The following is a 20,171-nucleotide window of genomic DNA, read 5'->3' as shown; positions in this document are numbered from 1 at the left end:
TCACACTCCTCTTGGTGTTTGTGAGCCCAGCCGCACCGATGAAGTTTCGTAAAGCCCTGCTGTCTACTTTCATCATGTTTTGTCAATTCTGCTTCATTGAAAGGGGCCCCATACCTGTCCTTCTTTACAGAGAAAGAGGGGGGCTGTCTATGAACTAAATGAAACCTGTTTAAGTCTGATTTTTAAACTCATTCTGTCTATAAAGATTTATGCGGTGTTCACATGTGTAGATATTTTAAATGTTTAAGTTGTTGCTTAGGGTGTGCTTTGAATTATTATTCGCAGAGAATACAGGAGGACATACCTTAAAAATAAGGTATGTGAGAAATAAGGTGTGGGAGAAACACTCACAAAGCAATCAGCAGTCAGTCCCACCTTTACTTTGGAAAGAGTATTCTAAGAATTGTAGTCCGAACTAGCTGCCAATTACAATGAAGATATAATAGGCTTCCAACACAGTTGGTACCTCCTCTCTCTTACACATCCACTTCCTACTCTTATATATAAGCAGAGCAACCACTTCTTTGATCACTGCAATCCTTTGAGCCAGAGAATTTGGTAGCCAAAAATGTCTCAAGACATTTCCCAAACTGATTCAGCGTCCAATGTTCCTGCTTTTGTCCTCAAGAGAAGAGGGGGAGCGGAAAATCACCGAACATGCCGCCTGGACACAGACAATCCACAGGGCGTCCTGCTTGTCGTTGGCACATCTTTAAAGGCGAATTTGAACAGGTAAACTGACTTAATGTTTATTAGCGAAATAGATTAATCAACTGCGGAAATAAGAACTATGTGCTTCACATTTAGGTGCCTGTGTTAATTTGCATATTAGTTCCGCTAATTTGCTTCAATAAAGATTTATCTTATCTTATCTTATCAAAGTGAGACACTTAATTGTTGGCGCGTGTAATATCCGACGGACAACAGATCCTGAACTGAAAGATGAGACAACAGAGCTTAGTCCGGTTACTTATTATGAAATGTATCAATATTATGTTTTTGTAGCTGGATGAACTTCATTGCAACTCATGCAGCGACATTTAAAGGTGTTTTTTTTTTATCAGCACAACAGACTGGTAAGAGATAAAGAGTTTGGCCGTAGAGAAGGGTGGGCGGGGGGACTATATTCTGACCAATCACCGCCCAGTGGCTCCAGTTGTAACTGCGGGCTTAGTCGAGCTTTCCTCTCCCCGACCTGCTGACACGTTTGCGTCCTCTTGTCCCGGAGCTGAATCAGAGCCCTGGAGAGCCCAGAGGGCTGCAGCCATGGCTCATCGGCGGACTCTCCGAGTAAATTATAATAAAGCGACCAACGTAGTGTGCGTGGTCGGCTCGGAACTCAGCGTAAACTTAGACAGGTAGGTTTCTCTCTGCAGCCCGCCCTTCACCTACAAGGTGCGCACCGTTTGTTAAAGATCCAGCATTTGAGACAGGCTCACACTTTCCGTCTCTCTTTATTTGACTCATTATTGATTATTGCAGGTGCTACAGGGAAATAATGTTAGGCAATAAAACGACGTTCTTTTAAGTGCAGCCACCTTGTAGGTTCTTTATTGCGTTCCAAGCTGTTCTGATGTGTATTTTCTTGCAACACATTTGCTACAGTGATATAATATTGTACTTACCAAAATACTTTCAGATTAGATTTAAGCGTCAGATGAAACACTTTCTCTAAAGCAAAAACACGAGCAGGGGTTTTAGATGGAAGACATGTCTGATAGCTCTCTGATAATTCTTCTCACATTTAGGGTTGTGATAAGTTTTAATAAGCTTCTTAAACATATTTTTGGTACTACGGGCTGAAGTATTGTCATCTACAGTAAGTCGCACAATGACTAAGCTGTTTCGGTACAGTTCCGTCAAAATAAGGAAGTCATTGTTAAATCACAGAAAGACATTTGTATATGCACCTCTTACAGGCAGAAATTGTGGGGGTTTCCTTTATTTTGGACAATACATAGACACAACAGTCCTCTTTTGTTGCTTTGTACAGAAAACACTTTGTCTTTCTCCATAGAAAAGGGCCTACGCTTTGACAAATGTCAGCCTGCTGTGCATACCAGAACAGGGCTCCATTACAAAAAGGACTGACACGTGGTGTAATCTGTCCAGGACTCTTAGGGGGTTTCAAATTCTATTTCAACACAATCTTTTGCATCTCTTGTGACAGGACACCTGTTGATGAGTTGATTACTGGATACTGACTCATCATGACATTTGCATGTTATTATATTCATAGTTTGGATCGTTTCAATTTTTCCAAGGCATATTTTATTTTTATCTGTTGATAAAAACATTACTGTAATTTGGATGACTGACGTGCTGAATGTATACACACATGCATCTTTGTGGTTGTTGTTCTTAGAACCTACTACTCCCATTTTGCTGACTTAACTGCACACACCTACTCATGAGGTGTAAATAGAACAAGTTATTCAAAAATACAATTCAAGAAAAATGTCACTGACTGACATTTAAGCTGTTGCAACATTCTAAAATGTAGAAGAATAAAAGGAGGGCTAAGCTCATAGTTTCAGCCTGCAAATTCATCATAGAGCACAGATGAATAAAGGCGTGGTGTGAGTGGCTTTGACAAAAATATGCTGTGATATTAAACTGAAGCTCACATAAAAAGTCTATATCATAACAACAGCGAGTCTTGTATTGTTAAAATGAACTCAGATTAGGGCGTTGCCGTGGTGGTGTGGGGGATAGCGCGACCCATGTTTGGAGGCCTCGGGTCCTCGACGCGGCCGTCGCGGATTCGACTCCCTGACCCGACGATATGTGCCGCATGTCTTCCCCCCTCTCCTTTCCCCTTTCCTGTCAGCCTACTTTCATATAAGGGACACTAGAGCCCACAAAAGACCCCCTGGAGGGGGAAAAAAAAGAACTCAGATTAACACATGTCAACATTTTTAAAGCCTCAGTTGAGGTAAGTGAAACAGTAAATGCTAATATAAAGTTGTAGGTGCTATGATATGTAGACATGTACAAATATTCAGTTGTTCATTTTAACAGTTGAAAGCAAAATAGTTGAAAACTCAAGGAGTATGATTACTTTTGAAAAGCGATGAATTAGGCAAAACACCTAATGTCAAAATCTGTCATTCTGCCTTTCAGGAGCGCCCCTCCTGGCTCCAACTTCTTCTCAGTGAAGTGCACTCCCAATGTTAAATTCGAACTCCGCCCTCCACTTGGGGAGTCATCCCAACAGGCCCTGATACCCCTCAGTGGAAACTCAGTCATACTCATCAGCATGAGCAAGGCCAGCCAATCTGAAAGAGAAGATAAGGTAATCTAGACAGCCATGAAAATACAGATGTTCAAATCACAGCCTTTAATTCAACACAAGTTTTTCATACTGAACATTCCTGCAGCTTTTGCTATTAAACTCCTTACATTTGTCTTCCATAAGTAAACATTTGTTTATTTATATACAGCTGTCCGTCTACTATTATGGAAGTGGAAGTACCAGCAAGGTTTTGGGGACAGCAGTTCTGCATCTTACTGCCATTGGTAAGTTTTATTTGACTGAATAACACACTTCTATCATGATGCTGACGATGTGGACCAATATGCAGAGTAAAGGAGGCAGCAAGTTTGATGCAAAATTAAGATTTAAGAAATGGAAGATTAACTTACAAAACAGGAAAAAGGCAACAGAGTGTGATGGAAGAAACCAGTGGTGAATACGGAGTCTGTGAAGGAATAATTGGCAAAACTAACCAGGGTTGGAAATTAAAAATGTTCTCCACCAGCCACCGTGACTGGTAGAGAAAACTTTTAACCAGCCACTCAGACATTTCACCAGCCACTGTTTTTTTCTTTCAATTACAAACCCCACAAGTACAAGCAAATTATAGAAAATCTATGATTTATTCATAACTCTATGAAAACTAATTTACTGATATAAGTTTACCATACAGACGTGCATATACAGAATAATTTAACATAAAGCATGGACACCTTGACAGGGTTGTAGTGCAATAAGTTAATTTGAAGTAATTACCAACTTTCATTACACAACCCTAACATTCTTGCAATCATATGTTGAGCATTGAAATGGCGCTATTTATAAACTTAGAGGGGAGGGGTTGGCCAAGGAGAACTGAGGGATTTCATTGGATAAGCTCAATGTCCGTCAATAAAATTGACCAATGGGCTGTTGCGGTCATAAAAATTAGATTTAATATAATTTTTTTGTTAAATTATGACCGCGTGGACTCCAGATTGATGTACATTATGTCCATATCTGGCGGCCCTTCGCTAATTATGCTAAACTACCAGTTTTTGATCATGTCACTCGTGTGATGGAAAAAAAGTGTTTTTGTTGCAGTTTGCTAAATAAACCAAGAGCTTAAAACCATCTCATCCAAGCAGCATAATGTTTCATCAAAAAACAAGTTTTCTTTGGAATTGCTGTCTTTGCATTATGGAAACTTATTTCTGAAATTATATGGTCAATGGAGACACAGCCAATGACAGAGATGAAACTAATAGAGAACCTAAACAATAGCAGAAATAAATACTAGATCTAACAAATCCAATGCTGAACAAAAATAATTGCACTAACAGAGGGAATAAACTATAACAAGGAAAAATAATATTAAGAAATGAATACAAGGAAATAACAGAAGAATAGAGTCCAAAACAAGGGATCATGGCAGCCACTTATTAATGTTAGTTTAATTTTAACAGATCATCTGGATTAAAAGTAGGATCAAAGTCTAAACATTATTTAGCACTGGAAAAGGGACCATTGAAGCAATAGCTGCACTGTGCTTGAGGCTTTGCATGAAACATGCAAAGCCTTTGCATAGTGCTTATGCAAAAGCACTATGCGATAAGCAAGATGTGTTTGTCTCCCAGAGATCTCTCTTGACGTGGATGCTGACAGAGATGGTATTGTGGAGAAAAACAACCCGAATAAGGTAAAACATGAAATGTTATTGATTACAATAAAAATATTACTCACTTGTCATCAAGAAGAGCTTTAGTCAAGAAATAAATTCTTGTGGTGCATTTTGATCAGTTTAGGGTGCTAATGTGCTTTTCTTAGTACAAGCTTGAACATGCTGCAGCAGAAAAACTCGTTTTTCTTTTTCTGTGAAGTCTATTTTGCAAATTTTTTTATAATTAGAGGCAAGCTGAATGTGTGCTGTCTAAGCATGTTTTGTACCACATTCCACACTATTGATCCAATTCACCCTCCAGTAGTGGTCCTAAGTTCAGTTCTCACTGTGAAAAATTTAATGAATTCATGTGGATATATTTTCACAAACTGAACAAAGACAACAGAACTGAAAATAAAGCAGTTCTCAGTCATTTATTAAGCTTTTTAAATATAAAATCCTTTTTCCAGCTCCTTATATCATGTGTAAATATGATAAGGATCATCTGGCATTTGCAGCATGGCTTTGTTAGCTCATTTTACATCTCTTTAATTTTCTCCTTTAATCTGTGTTAGCAGAAATTCTGTTTTAATCTAGCCAAATTCTCATTGTTCTTATTGTCAGAATGCAAAGCAATGGCAAGTTTAAAGCCCATTACCCAGAACTATGCATGGACTCACCTTCATACATACACAAACACAGAACAGTCATCAGACTCAATGATTATACTCTCTTTCTGTATAATCAAGCTAAAGCTTGTCTTGAAAGTCTCTAGTTTACATCTTTAATCAGTAACAGATGGATCATTGTTTAACAGCACCAGGGCAAGCAGCACACAGTTAATGTTCTCCATAATTAATATTACTTATGAACACATGCTCTTGCATAACTTGAATACTTGTATTAAAAAGTACAAATTCTGAAGTAGCTTTACAGAACTTGCTTTATAGAGATTTTAGTAGACTTTGAATGTCTGCATTTGACATTTTTGGTTTGTTGAAAATCTCTTAGGAATCATGGACATGGGGTCCCAAAGGGCATGGAGCTATCCTTCTGGTCAACTGTGATTCAGAAAATATATACAACAAGTCACCAGACAGTGAGGATCCCCGCAAACTCAAAGTGGCAGGTAAAACTGTATTGTCCAGAGGAGTATTTACTATGAACGTTTTTCACTCTATTGTTTCCCCACTGTATGAAAAGTGCTCTCCTGTATGCAAATGTTAAAAATTTGTGTATTTGAAAGTATTGTCAGGTTTTAGAAGATAAATTGAAAGGGAAATTATTACAAATTCTGTGCTGTCTAAATGCAGTCATTACTAAGGATTCGAACTCTATAGCTTTGAAAGTAATAGTTGAAATTTCCAGGAGAACACTTTGTTGTGTATTCTGGTCTGAACTTCTCCAAATTGGATCAGATGGACTGCAACTTCTTCATCTTTGTCCATGTTTATCCCTTCCTCAAAAGCAACTTTAAATTAACAGCACATGGAATGTTTGAACTCCTATGATATTTATGCATAAACATTTTACTATTAATTAAATATTACAAAAGGTTTCAATTTAACAATAAATTACTGTAGGTTGTCTTATACCCCCGATGTTGTCCTTTTAACATTTTTTCTCAGCCAGAATTGATCAGTTCTCATTTATATTTATTAAATGCATCATTATTAGAAGTGACTCTGAGAATACAGATGAGAAGTTTCTATTGTTTGATTCTATTTTTTGGAAAACAGCAGCTTTGTTCAGCTTGAAAGTTCGTGAGGGAGAAATCTTGCAACGCAAGAATTGGAAAAAGATTGTCTGAAAGGAGATTACATGCCACCGAATCCGAGAAAACAAAAATCTAAAATTAAAATTTCTTGTCCTTACAGTTAAACTTCCTTACTATTAAGCCCATTACTGAAAGTTATGCTCACCACTGGAGGGTCAGACAAATTGAGTGTGTTAATGCGACTTCTTGTATATGTACAGATCTTAAGGACATGTCGCTCATGGTGCTGCGGACCAGAGGACCTGCAGAACTCCCAGAAGGCTACAAACTCGCCATGCACATCTCTCAGGGAGACGCAGAGAGTGTTCGAGTCTTCAGGGCTGCATCCCGTGAAGTGGTTAAGAGCAGCCTGCGTGAGTAAAACTGAAGATTTAAAGGGCAACAGATGATGTAATGTAAATGCAATTCAGCTACTGTTTTATGGCTGTACACTGTTACGCATTTTATTTAAATCACTCATTATACAATTTATGTTTTTTAATCAAGCAACTAGTTATAATATGTTTTTCTGCAGATAAAATTTTTAGTTCCTTTGTAAAGGACTATCCATTGGTGCTAAGCAGTGAGGTGCTGTCTAAGAAAGTGCCTTACCTTGGAGGCTCAGCAGAAATGAACTTCTATGTGGAGGGTCTGAGGTTTCCTGACAAGGACTTTGATGGGCTCATCACCATCAACCTTAGCTTACTGCAGCCAGTGAAGGCGGTAAGATCAGCAAAGTAGCACCTTAATTTTACACCCTTTCGGTTTATAATAACTACATTGATTTTCATGTTAAAACAACAAACTACAATATTTTTATAGAATTATAATAGCCTCTGTAGGCATAGAGGGGCTATTATACTATTGTGAAGGGGAATGAAATGAAAATCACAGCTGTCAATCACTCAAGCAGTTTAACACATGTAGAGACATACTTTTATACTAATTTTTATTTTTAAAATAGCTGTTAGATTGTATGGGGCGCATCTATGAGAATTAGATTTCCAGCTGTGCTACGGACTCTATTGGAATTTGGTCTGTTTGACTGGGTCATTCTAACACATGAATATGCTTAATTTTAAACTATTCCTCTGTAACTCTGTGTATTTATGGCTATTGTCTTGTTAGAAAAGTAATCTTAGTCATCAAGCAATAACCTTTTTGTGGAGTCATCCATCTAACTATTCAGCTCTGACCAACTTCTACGGAAAGATGAGTCCACAATGCTGATGCCACCATGTGTCACATGGGCCATACATAGAGTTTTGCATGCTGGGCAGAAAGTACATTGTTGGTCTTATCTTCCTAGAACATCTTTTTCTCCATGTTTGCTCTATTTCCCTATTTGGTTTAAGTCAAAATTTTTAATTTGCAGTAAAAGCAGACCATGTTGGGAGTTAAAGCATTATGTATTCATCAGCTTGTTTTTTCTTTTAAAGGGCATTCCTGAGACACCCATTTTTACAGACAAAGTGGTGTTCAGAGTGTCACCATGGATCATGACACCCAACACCCTCCAGCCTGTGGAGGTGTTTGTTTGCAGGTAAGAGGGAACTAATGAATAATCAATGTTTCTGAAGTTATGTTTTTCTCTTTATCTTGCACCTTCTCATGCTGTACAAAGCCGTCTTTGTAATTTCTGACAACTGTTTTATCTTTTCTTTCAATAATCTATTTGTGTATCAAATGATCAACTGTTTAACATTCCAAAAGCCGCCATTTCACAATGGAAAAATATTTCACAAGAAAACACATGTCTGCCTGTGGTTTCAGTACGTCTGATAACTACCAGTTCCTCAAAGGAATGAAGACTCTTGTTACACGTTGTGGGTACAAACTGAAGATCTGCCATGAATACCTGAACAGAGGAGATCGCTGGATGCAAGTAATGAAACTTCTTTGACATGTGCCAAACATTTTCTTTACTTGATTTTCATGGAAGGTTTCCTTTACTTGTGCTGCTCTTTTAACCATGTCAATGTATTTGAAGACTTTTTGTTAAAAATATAGTTTTGATATCAAAAGGATTTAGACAGTAGTCAAACAACTGTGTTTGACTACTGTCTTTGTGAGACACACAAAGATAAAATAACCATTTTTTTTTCCAGGATGAACTGGAATTTGGTTACATTGATTCACCCCATCACTCATTTCCTGTGGTTTTGGATTCCCCCAGAGATGGAAAACTTGATGTCTTTCCTTATGATGAACTATTGGTATGAGTCTCTGTTTTCTCTTAAAATAAAAGTCCTTTTGAATATATTTAACATCTTATCATATCCTGAGCCACTCATCAAGGTAACTTGTTTTCTGTTGTGAACATCAAATTTTCAATACAGTTTGACTTGTGTAAAACTTTACTCTGTAAATAACTTCCGAAAATATAATCAAAATGTTTAAAAATTGATTATTTCTGACATATCCTAAAACAGAGATGGAAGCTCTACATGTTTGTTACCTTACAAGTTACAGTAAAGTGAGTTTAAGATTTTTAGAAGGTTGCTCTTTTATAAACTACAAATGTTGCAAAGTCTGGAGTAAATCTGTGAAGATCAAATGTCACATTTCTTGAAGGAGGGCAAATCTTTAGACTGTCACACATAAAAATATTTCTCATAAGAAAACAGTTTGCACATTTTGCAATATAATATAGAAACAATACAAGCAGAGAACATTAGTTAAATTGAATTTAATTAAATTTCTCAGAATCTGAGTGTCATCTGTAATAACTACAATATTTTTTCTTATTTTTTAAAATTTACTGTACTATCGTTTTATTTTGTTTGTTTTTTTTTACGTATTTTTTTATTACTTCTTCACATTTGTATGAATCAAAGTCTACATTTACCTCTCACTTTGCCGCTGTTAGACCTTGACTTCCTCACTGAGGAACAATGAAGGGCATGTCTAATTCTAAATTCAACAAATTTGTAGGAAAGTTGTCTTGCATTTGTAGTGCAGAACATTCATACAGTTTCATCCTCAGGGCCCTGACTTTGGGTATGTGACCAGAGTGGCTTGCAGAAAAGATGTGAGCAGCCTGGACTCGTTTGGTAATCTGGAGGTCAGTCCTCCCGTCACAGTGAATGGAAAAAAATACCCTCTGGGCAGAATCCTCATTGGGGTTGCCTTCCCAACGTAAGTAACATCGCTGCAGAAACAAATTCAAACCTAAAGAGTTTATTAAGCAAATTATAAATGACCAAGGGCCTCATGTATAAAAGCGTGCAACTTTAGTGAAAGCTTGTAGCCGGGAGAAGTTCTGAAACTTGTGGTGCACAAAAAAAAAAATCAGATACATAAAAGCGTGTGTGGACAAGTCACAGCAGACGTTGCCTTTATGAATTCGATTTGCACTGTATTGGACGCAGCTGCACTTGTGACATTTCTCTGCACCTGAATACATTTACGAATTAGTATAAAGATCTGAAAGTCTCCCAACACATGTCTGAATAACCATGGCAACATCTTTGGATTCAGTCTGTTACCAACTACAACCAATAATAATAATATATTTTATTTAAAAGGCACACAGACCGATGCATAGTTACATCTACATGTGACAAAATAAATGACTAATAACATTTGGAGTGATGTTTTCCTATAATTTTACTCTTATTTTATTTACATAATTGTGTGTTATTTCTTTGAAGATAATGTGGTTCAATATCATCATTTAAGTTTAAACTATGAAAGTTTCAAATCATGAAAACATTGGGATTCTCCTTGGATTAAATAACACTGAATGTAGTCAGATATCAGTGTACATTGCTGCGTTTTGGTGGGAGGTAGTTTGTTATTGTCCACTGAAAGAGTTTATGTGGCTACTGCACATTTCGCTGCAGGCAAACAGTTTGCATATATTAATGTACATTTATTTGTATACATCCCAATTTGTGTGTAAAATATTGTGCTGCATCTTTTTTGAGTATATGCCAAGACTTGTTCTTTTCTTTTTTTTCTATAGGGCAACTAAGGGACGAAACATGACCAAAGTGGTTCAAGACTTTTTGTGGGCTCAGAAGGTTCAGGAGCCTGTTGCCTTGTTTTCTGACTGGCTCTGTGTTGGTCACATCGATGAATTCATGACCTTTGTTCCGGCTCCCGACAGAAAGGTAGATGTGGTAGTTAAGAAGCTCAAATCCAATAAGACAAGACAAGTATAAATTGTGATTATACTGTACTCTGGTATCAATTATGGGTAGATAAAAATAAATAAATAAATAAATAAAACTGCTCTAACCTATTTTCCACCTGTAGATGTGTTGATGATGATGGTTGTATAAATACTGCTGTGTAACATCTCTATTCAAGCTTCATGGTGGAAGGAATACATGGTGGCAAAATGCTTCCACTGCATACAGATGCACAGCCTGTTGGGTTCAAGGATTCAGATTGTTCCTTTACTTTGTCACTATCATTGGTTGACGCTGCCAAGCTCTTTCTTCCACTGAGCTAATCTTTGTCTTTTGTGTTCCTGCTGACAGGGCTTTCGTCTGCTATTGGCCAGCCCAGACGCGGGCTACAAATTATTCAGAGGACTGAGTAATGATGGGCATGGACAAGCCAAGATGTTTGATGGTATAGTTGGCGGGTTATTGGCAGATACATAGAAAACTGATGGTAAAATGTGGAATAACAGAAGTAAAAATTTAAATTCTTCCATAAGGTGTGAAAAAGGAAGTGTATGTGACAGTGGATGATATCCTGAGGGATGAAAATATGCGACATGAAAATAACTACGTACAGGTGAGTGGGTTTCCAAACTGCAGGTAAAGTTTTTTGTGATGCAGGTTATGATGATTAGATTGTTTGATAAAAGTCAAAGAGAGATTTTTATTTTTCAGCATCAAAGTCAGTCTAAGCATATCACCTTCGAATCATTAAAAAATACGTTTAGAACTAAATCTAAATATGTCTGCCCATCTGTAGAGGACTGTGGACTATCTTCACAATATGGAGGGAAAGTCAAGATAATGGCAGTTAATATGCTCCTACCAAAGAATTTGGATGCTGAAATTTAATTACATTTTCTGACAAAGGAATAGATTGAAGTATTAACACTTATGTAATGAGATTCTTTTTCATTGTCTATATAAATTTAGTTGAACATGGAAATGAACTAAGTTTGTGGCTTCTGTTAAATTCTCCCTCTGCTTTTAACAAATTATATTGGCAACCATCTGTACTGCCCCCATGTGGTCTTTGTTGATTAAGACCTGACTAACAGATCTCATCACTTTCAGTTTAATCTTGTCCACCTCAAAGTTTCTTGCTTATTGTTATAGTAATGTTCACACTTAAATGTTTATAGCTCTGTACAAATCAGACGTTTATCACAATAGCATCATTAAAACTTTTTAACCTATAACTGAGCATCACAGATGACAAATATAAGATTGTTTTTTATGATAAATTTATATTTGTATGTTTTATGAGGGGGTTTGCCATGTGCTAAAAGGATTCATAATTTTTCACATCTGCTCATTAAGCCCCGCAGTGAGCATCAAATAATATTGCATGGCTATTGTTTTGTTTTTGAAACCTGCTTTTAACAGAGCTGCATTGACTGGAACAGGGATGTTCTGAAAAGAGAGCTGGGCCTGGATGATGACGACATTATTGACCTCCCAATTCTTTTTAAGCTGGATGACGAGGATAAATCCAGAGCAGTGGCTTACTACCCTGATATGGTTTGTTTTAATAATTCCTTTTGATTTAAGATGAACAGAAAATTGAAATTGATTGTTATAAAAAGTGTTTACCCTTCTACGGATTTCTTCCTTTTGGCGAATTATGTTTTTGTTAAAGTTGAAATGAAATCTATCCAAACCAACATTGCCTCCGAACCCCTGAAATGTTCAGTCTGATAACTTGCTTGGACTTTTTTCTTATCTGATCTTATATTATCTTTAGATTATGATGTGTTGGTTTTTAAGATAGTTTAGCTTGTTTCATGTTGTCATGTTCTATTTACATTTTTTCTACAGCTCTGGGTGTAAGGCTTGGGGTTTAGCAAATGAAACTAAGTTATATTTTAAAAAAACAAAACAATTCCAGTAAGTTTATGATCTAACAAAGAGTAGCATTTGAAGTTTATTTTATAAAAAGTCAGGTTGGTTTGGATATCTTTACTTTTTAAAAAATGAAGTCATCATTTGAAAACTGCCTTTGTTATATATTCAGGGAACCTTAATGCGAGTGGGAACAAAATTGTTCATTTTGAAATGTCTACATGTGAGACGCAGAAACAGAGGACACCTGTTGAGGGGCTACACACTTTTTCACTGCACTATAATTATGAGCTAATTCCATGGCTTCACGTTGATATCAATTTCCAGGTCAACATGATTGTTTTGGGGAAAAACCTTGGCATTCCAAAGCCGTTTGGCCCCAAGGTGAATGGACGCTGTGCCCTGGAGACCGAGATGTGCTCCCTGATGGAGGGCCTGGGCCTCAACTGCGTCTTCATTGACGACTTCGCCTCCTACCACGAACTGATGGGAGAGGTGCACTGTGGCTCCAACGTCCGCAGAAAGCCTTTTGACTTCAAATGGTGGAACCTTGAGCTGTGAATTAAAAACTAAAAAAGGTCAAAGGTACAATCCTTAAGGATTCGGTTCAGCAAATATTCTACAATATCACAGGAAAGGCTTCTTTAAATGACAATTCTCCTTCTTTGTAACACCATTTTGATAAAATTTAAACAATCAAATTTTCATTAAAAGCAATTCCTTGCTTCAACACTTGAATCAGTCATACATTTATGTAAATTTGGATTTAAGAGATAATCACACTTTAAATCTGAAATGGTTTAAAAAGAGTAAATGGTAATCAGCAAAGCTACGCAGCATGCACACCGCTTTTCCTGTGAATTTCTTTTTTTTCCCTGTCAGTCATAACAAGATTCAGCCATTAAGGCTAAGTGTGCACAGAAGCAATGACTTAATAAGGTCTAATACGTACATGAAGGTGCCAAATTTTCAAGTAGCATAAAATGGCTTTATCTGTAGTATTATTACCTAAAACACCTGGGGTTCAAAAAGTGCCACAATTCAGTAAATTAAATTTGTTAGTAAACATATACATAATGTGATAAATTAAATAAATACAATTCATTGAATGCACCAATGATTTAAAAGGAACAAAATGTACTTTTAATTTTCTCATCTTAAAGCATTTATAATTATCTCAGTGGTTGTTTGGATTTCATTGTCTAATAATGCACATCATGAATTAATTTTATCTGTCAAATTTAAATTTTCTAGAGTGTATAAGCTGATGTACTGCAGCTTATATGACACAAAATAAAGTTATTCTCAAATGATTGTAGATGATTTTATCACAGGCTTACAGTAACATTTATATAAGCCACTGATGTTGGTTTTATTTAAATTATCACATATAGTATATATTTATTTGACAAATTTATTTGAATTTTAGCATTTTTGAACAATAGAAAGCATAGTTTTTGTTATCTGTTTAGAACATCTGTTGCTAAATAACTTTCTTCTCTTAACAGATACTTTCATAATAGTACCTCAGTCTCATTCTTTGCATAGTAACAATCAGCATTTATTGAGAATAAATTACTCTGGGGCTAGTGGTGTTCATTTTTATTAAACCTTCTCCTTGATTTCATTTACAAAAAAAAAGATGAAAAGCAATATTTACAAACAAGTTTTTTGTTTTTTTTAACAAGGGTTTAAGCCAACAGAGAACAGAAATACAATCATTTGATTTAAGCACAGCAAATAATTTCTTTCTATGTTTTTAGTGGCTGATGTACACTGCTATGCAGTGCAAACACGTACACTGGAATGATGGTACCATATAGTAATAGCAATAACAATATCGAGCCACAAGAGGGCAGACATTATCTACTCCAGTCTTTTCAATAGCCAACAGTTTTTTTTTCTTTAAGAATCTGCTTAAAGGATATTTTTGCATTATACTTACTATTTTTTGTGATTTATTTTCCTATGCCACTTTATTTTTGTCACTATAAAGAGCCTTAATGAATACATTATACACTTCTGTCTTTGCTTCTGTCTTAAAATTCTTTTTACTTTGTATGCAATATAAATGCTTCCATCTGTTAACTACACTATAAATATATTCTGAAAATTTACTGAAATAAATTGTCTCAACCGTCTCTCCCTTTTTAACTAAACTAATTTCTAGTTAGTTTTACATTCATCTGGCAACATGGTGCCTTTAAATGTGACCTTCCCACAGCGCAGCTCTTGTGACACAATTAAAAAGGCAACTTCAAGACAAATCACAGTGTGATCAATTCTCAGCAACAAACCAAGGCTTTTCAAAAAGGTCAGCATTTTAAAACAACTGAAATGTAGTGCTTACAGCAGGTCACAGTTATTTATATATATTACACTTTACAAATAAGGATGGGTACAGTAACATTTGGCTTTCTGTCAGCATTGTGTGCTGCATTTGGGGATGTTGGCTGGTTCAGGATAAAACACAAATCACAAGGATAATTCCTTTGTGTGAAGAATTGTGCAGAGAAGAAAAGGGGCTTTGGCAAGCAGACTTTCACCATGCACAGTACTGTTGAATACACCTGTACGCAGACATCAACAGGTGGTGTGTAACAAAGAGCATCTGGAGAGATTTTGCAACATGTCTTGAAAATATTTACTATTTTTCTGACAATTTCACCATAGGTCTAACTTCACCTGTGGTTCATAAAACAAGAGAAAGGAGGTTTACAGAGCCACTAGCAACAGCATCAACCTCCTGCAGAAAACAAATATGCCAAGATTGTTGTACAGCACAACAAATAACAGCAGAAAACCTATAAAAGAATATACTGTCATTAAAACAGAACTTGGCCTGACATAAAGCCACAGTCACTTAGTACATCAAAGTTAAACTTATGTACATTGTCACAGTGGGATGTGAATTAGACCAAAAAAACATTTAGTGCCTTCCTTACATATTTGTCACATTTAAATATTTCGAATCAAACCTTTTTTAACAAAAGACAAAGATAACCTGAGTAAATGCATAAAGCAATATTTAAATTATGATTTCATTTAAGGGGAAAAATGCTATCCAAACCAATGTGGCCCTCAGTGAAAATATAATTGAGTCCTCCACAATCTAAATCACAATCCAACTGCAACTGTTATATTTTTGGTTCAGGTTTCCTAGCCACAACTAGACTCAATTACTGCCCAACTCTTGGAATATCTTTAATGGAACCTATATGACAACACGAAGTAGGCCAAAAGGCCTCAAAGCAAAACATATGCTGAAATAAAACTAATTTAAGAACATAATAGGCACCAAGTTATTAACATCTATCCATCTGGAAATGGCTACAGAGCCATTTCTAAGGCTTTGGGATTCCAGCGAAACACAGTGAGAATCGTTCTCCACAACTTAAGAAAACATGAAACAGTGAGATCAACGCTTCTGAGTGGCAAAAAAAAAAACCCTATACAGATTTTGCAGTGGCCTAGTCAAAGTCTGAACTTAAATTCATTTCAGATGTGACACCAAACTGGTCGCTCAAGTTCAAAAACTTGAGCGACTTTGAAACTTTGATTCAGTCACCCCAGTGTGACTGAATCAAAGAAATTCAGAGTGGGACAAAATTCATCCACAGTAATGTAAAAGACTCATTAAGTTGTTGGAAATACTTGATAGTGGTTGTTACTGCCATGGATTGCAAAACCAGTTATTTTGTTACCAGTTAGGGGTAAATTATTTTTACATAGGGCCTAGTTGGTTTGGATAAGATATAATGGATTTTATACTTCAATAACTGAAATTATTTAAATACTGCGATTTGCATCAAACCAGGCTACCTTTATTTGATCTGATATGTTTCAAATGATCTGTAACACGAGTGACAAAAACGTAAAAAAAGAGAGAAATTGGTAAGGAGGAAACTGCTTACAGCACTCTACACAAGCTTGACAAACCCAATCTGTTGGATTGTTGTGAATTTTATTATTCTATCTTATTCACACAAAAAAGGAAGGTCTTTGATAGAAGAGCCACAATGTCTGAGAGTTTGTTTAAAGTAACAATCGATGCCTACTGGCCTAAAGAATGGGCAGGTGAGCAGATTTACTGTGCTGAGCCAGCTGCCAAAGGACAGTCAGTTTCACTGCTGCTTTCACTTGAGCACAAGGTTTTCCACATGGAGGACGGAATGAGGTCGAGAGGTCGATACATGTCCAGGCAGCTGGATGTCTGTCCTGATAAACAGCAGATCCGTGTTGAACGATCAAGGGAGGATCTGTCCATCGCTTGCTCAGCCCCAATTGTATTTCTTCTCTACATCAGCTGTGGACGTCTCTTGCCCTCCTTCGGTTGCCTTTATCTCTTCTTTTATATTAAATAACGTCTCTAAGAAGAAAAGGGTGTAGGTGTAGAAAAGAGGTATAAATTAATGAAACACAGGTAAATTAGACATTAAAATGAATAATTTTGTATTCAAAGAAACTTTCTGGATTGACAGTTCCTCAGGCTTTCTGAAGGTCTTTAAATATTCCACTTTGCCAGCCTTTTCAGTCCTCTACCCCTTTCAGAGCAATTTATTTTTCTATGTTTGTTTGTTAAGCCACTTAAATCTAATGAATGAATAATTTAGGCTCATGAAGGGAGCTAAGCTTAAAGGATGGAACAGCGTTCCATCTACAAATGAGATAAATTAGAAAGAAACAGTATTAAATGCAACCTGACTGTCAGATTGTCACAAACACACTGCTTGTTCCCATGTTTTTAATAAATCCATCAGAATATAATACAGAAATCTAGAACTTCCAAAGGTTTAACATAAAATATAGCATTCTAGAACCTGACAGGTGATTCCCAAAGTGTAATTAAAGGAAAACTTGACAGACAAGCAGTAAATAGAAATGATTGAAACTGCAGTCAAAATAAAAAATATAAAATAAAAAAAAACACGTCAGGAAGCCCAGGCAACCAGATTTTTAACAAAGTCTCACTGAAAGAAACTGTAAAGATGGTTATTGCTCAGTACAGTAAGACAAGCAATAAATATCAATGTGTCCAACCTTAAAATGGATGCCAGCATGGTGATCAGAAGACAGCAGCTAACAGTTCTGCAAATCAACACAAAATGTGAGCTGTGAAGCTACATGGATCTCATGTTAGAATGTAGATATTTTAAAATCTACTGCACCTGCTTGATTTAAAAGGAAACCAACAATATTCTGCAGAGACATCCATGCTAACTTCCACTTGCTAACCCTTCTAACAACAATAACAGCAGCACCCCTACTGGTGGGGAATATGTATCATTTGGATGAATGGTCATGAGATTTCACATGGAAGCATCATCTCTTTAAGCTGTAAAATATTGGACCAAACAAAATAGTTGCCAAAGACAAATATTGGCTGTAATGCAGCAATATGAAGGTGAGAAGATGAGCTTAATGGACAACATATGAGCTTAACGTTTGTATTTCATCTGTATGTGATCCTTCCAGAGACTTTCTGAAGCTTAAGCTGGGAGTATAGGGTGTATCTAATGGAAATAATGACTTAAACAATACATGACTGAGCACATTCATCTCGCTGATGTGTGAAGCCATTACAATGTCATTTAGTGACTGATGTTCAGTAATTTCTCTCACCGACGACAGCTTCTGCTCCTGCTGGGGGCGCTCCGTCTTGGGCTGGCTGTCTGTCCCTTTTGGCTTCGACGTCTTCACCCCGTCTGCTTGCTGCTGAAGACGGGAAGCTGCTTGGAGGAAGGGGACAGATGTGTGGCTGTCATGAGTAATAAACTCAACCATACAATGCTGGCAGCTGTTCAAGCTGGAAACAAAAAGAGATTTGAGAAAATGCAAAGGATTGATAGGACAGAGTTAGCCACTAAACATGTGGAGTGGAATACTGACTAGCTTTGTGCTGCTAAACCTTAGTCATTTAAGCAGCTCTCTAAGTTACATCAGATGAAGCCCTGTGCTCAACTGCGCTTTGACGTGATTTTCCCAGGAAACAGACAGCGTTCTTCTTTCTTTTGCCCAATGTAGATTCTCCCCTGATACATGACACAGTGTGTCTGATTCTTACACCTTCAGTCTATCTCTGGCCTGATAGTACGAGCCAACATCTCGCAAACTCACCTGAAAAACTTCCTTGGCTGCAGGAACTGTCCTCCACGGCAGACCCATAAACAAACGAGTCTTTTTTTACTGGAGTAATACAAGACACACTTTCCTGTGAAAAGACGTACAATTAGATTTTTATACTTCTTTATTTTTAAAATAAACAATAAATTTAAGAGATAGCTTCAACCAAACTATAGATTAACTCCAGGTATACATTTGGTTTAAAGCCTTTCTTCAATGCACATGGTTCAAAATAGAAGACCTGCATAAACACATTAATATGTATGACTGTGCAGTCCATTTTCATGCCCGTCACTATTAGGATGTGATGAAATCTATTGAGCCTTTTCATGCTCTTTGTTTTTACTGTGAAGGTAACAGCTGCTGATTTAAAACTCCGTTATTTCCCCCCACAGTAAATATTAAACAACAGTTAATGGAGGCAGTATAATCAGGGGAGAGATTCAAGCGTCTTTGTTTTCCCAGAGTGACTTTAATAATGTATGCACTTTCATAATGTGTTTATCAGTGTGCCTGCGTCTATACCCACCAGTCCAGTTTCATATTCCTCCTCGGCCTCGTGCTCCTCCACAACGCTGGCGAAGCTGCTGGCGTTGGAGGAAGAGCGAGACAAGTCCTGAGCCTCGGGGATGGAAGGCGCTCTGCAACACATCGCCAAGCTACACACCTGGGTTACTTTGATCATATTAACACCTGTCTCTTTTCACATATTTCACAAGCCTTCCCGTGTGTGTAACCTTAGCACGAAAGGAGATGGTCACCTGTTCTTTGTGGCTGCAAACTCTGGAGAACTGTGGGCGGAGGAGTTGCCTGATTTGTTTTCTTGTGACAAGTGGCTGGAGTCTGGAGTTTTCTGTGTGTTGGGAGAGACCTCTCGGCTGATGCAAAGAGGGGAAAATCAGGCGATGAAAACAAGCAAATTGGTTTAAGTTCTCCACAGATATAAAGAATGGAGTATTCTTGTAAAAATATGGGTTTTAAGACCAATAAAGTGCCTCTTACTACAACTGATAAACTATGCTCATAAAAATCTACAAATGAACTGCTACATTGAACTTTATTTGATTACAAAATGTAGCTTTGTTCAAATTTGCTAGTAGAATAGCAACAAATACAGTGCCTTGCAAAGAAAATTTACCTCCTGAACCTTTTCGCATTTTATAGATCTACAACTACAAATCTGAATGTATTTATTGGGATTTCAGGGGATATACTAACACAAAGTGAAGTGGAAGAAAAATTATTTTCAAAATGCCTAAAAGTCAAGATTTGAAAAAGTGTGGTGTAAATTTGTATTCAGGCCTAGTTACTTTCCCACCTCTAAATAAAATCCAGTGCCAACAACGGCCATTAGAGGTCACCTAATTAGGACTCTGTCCAGTT

At 36.9% G+C, this 20,171-nt stretch overlaps 2 protein-coding genes across 14 annotated transcripts in view; one reads left to right on the top strand and one right to left on the bottom strand.

Annotated features, from left to right (window-relative positions):
- The first annotated feature begins 487 nt into the window (after positions 1-487).
- Positions 488-14,805, top strand: padi2 (peptidyl arginine deiminase 2). Of its 2 annotated transcripts, none has more exons than XM_014469949.2 (16): positions 488-732; positions 3,124-3,295; positions 3,444-3,519; positions 4,873-4,934; positions 5,907-6,024; positions 6,873-7,025; positions 7,187-7,374; positions 8,091-8,194; positions 8,425-8,536; positions 8,760-8,867; positions 9,638-9,789; positions 10,619-10,766; positions 11,139-11,232; positions 11,321-11,400; positions 12,210-12,344; positions 12,993-14,805. In XM_014469949.2, the coding sequence occupies exons 1-16, from the start codon at positions 569-571 to the stop codon at positions 13,224-13,226; spliced, it is 2,100 nt and encodes a 699-aa protein (XP_014325435.1). In that variant the 5' UTR covers positions 488-568; the 3' UTR covers positions 13,227-14,805. The 2 variants fall into 2 exon arrangements, with proteins under 2 accessions (XP_014325435.1, XP_023181200.1); XM_023325432.1 differs by lacking the exon at positions 488-732 and adding an exon at positions 1,118-1,358.
- Positions 14,806-14,921: 116 nt separating this feature from the next.
- LOC102219226 (rap1 GTPase-activating protein 1) overlaps positions 14,922-20,171 on the bottom strand; it is a 120,696-nt gene continuing 115,446 nt past the window's right edge. For all 12 annotated transcript variants that reach the window (XM_023325425.1, XM_023325424.1, XM_023325419.1 and 9 more), the window contains 6 exons: positions 19,550-19,666; positions 19,318-19,447; positions 18,783-18,876; positions 18,288-18,394; positions 17,706-17,753; positions 14,922-17,034 (listed from right to left, as the gene is read on the bottom strand). In XM_023325425.1, coding sequence (XP_023181193.1) covers positions 17,745-17,753; positions 18,288-18,394; positions 18,783-18,876; positions 19,318-19,447; positions 19,550-19,666 — 457 coding nt within the window. In that variant the 3' untranslated portion in view covers positions 14,922-17,034; positions 17,706-17,744. The remainder of the gene's footprint in view (positions 17,035-17,705; positions 17,754-18,287; positions 18,395-18,782; positions 18,877-19,317; positions 19,448-19,549; positions 19,667-20,171) is intronic.

Source organism: Xiphophorus maculatus, chromosome 20, assembly GCF_002775205.1.
Source record: "Xiphophorus maculatus strain JP 163 A chromosome 20, X_maculatus-5.0-male, whole genome shotgun sequence".
Lineage (NCBI taxonomy): Eukaryota > Metazoa > Chordata > Actinopteri > Cyprinodontiformes > Poeciliidae > Xiphophorus > Xiphophorus maculatus.
This window is presented reverse-complemented; position numbering and strand designations above follow the sequence as displayed.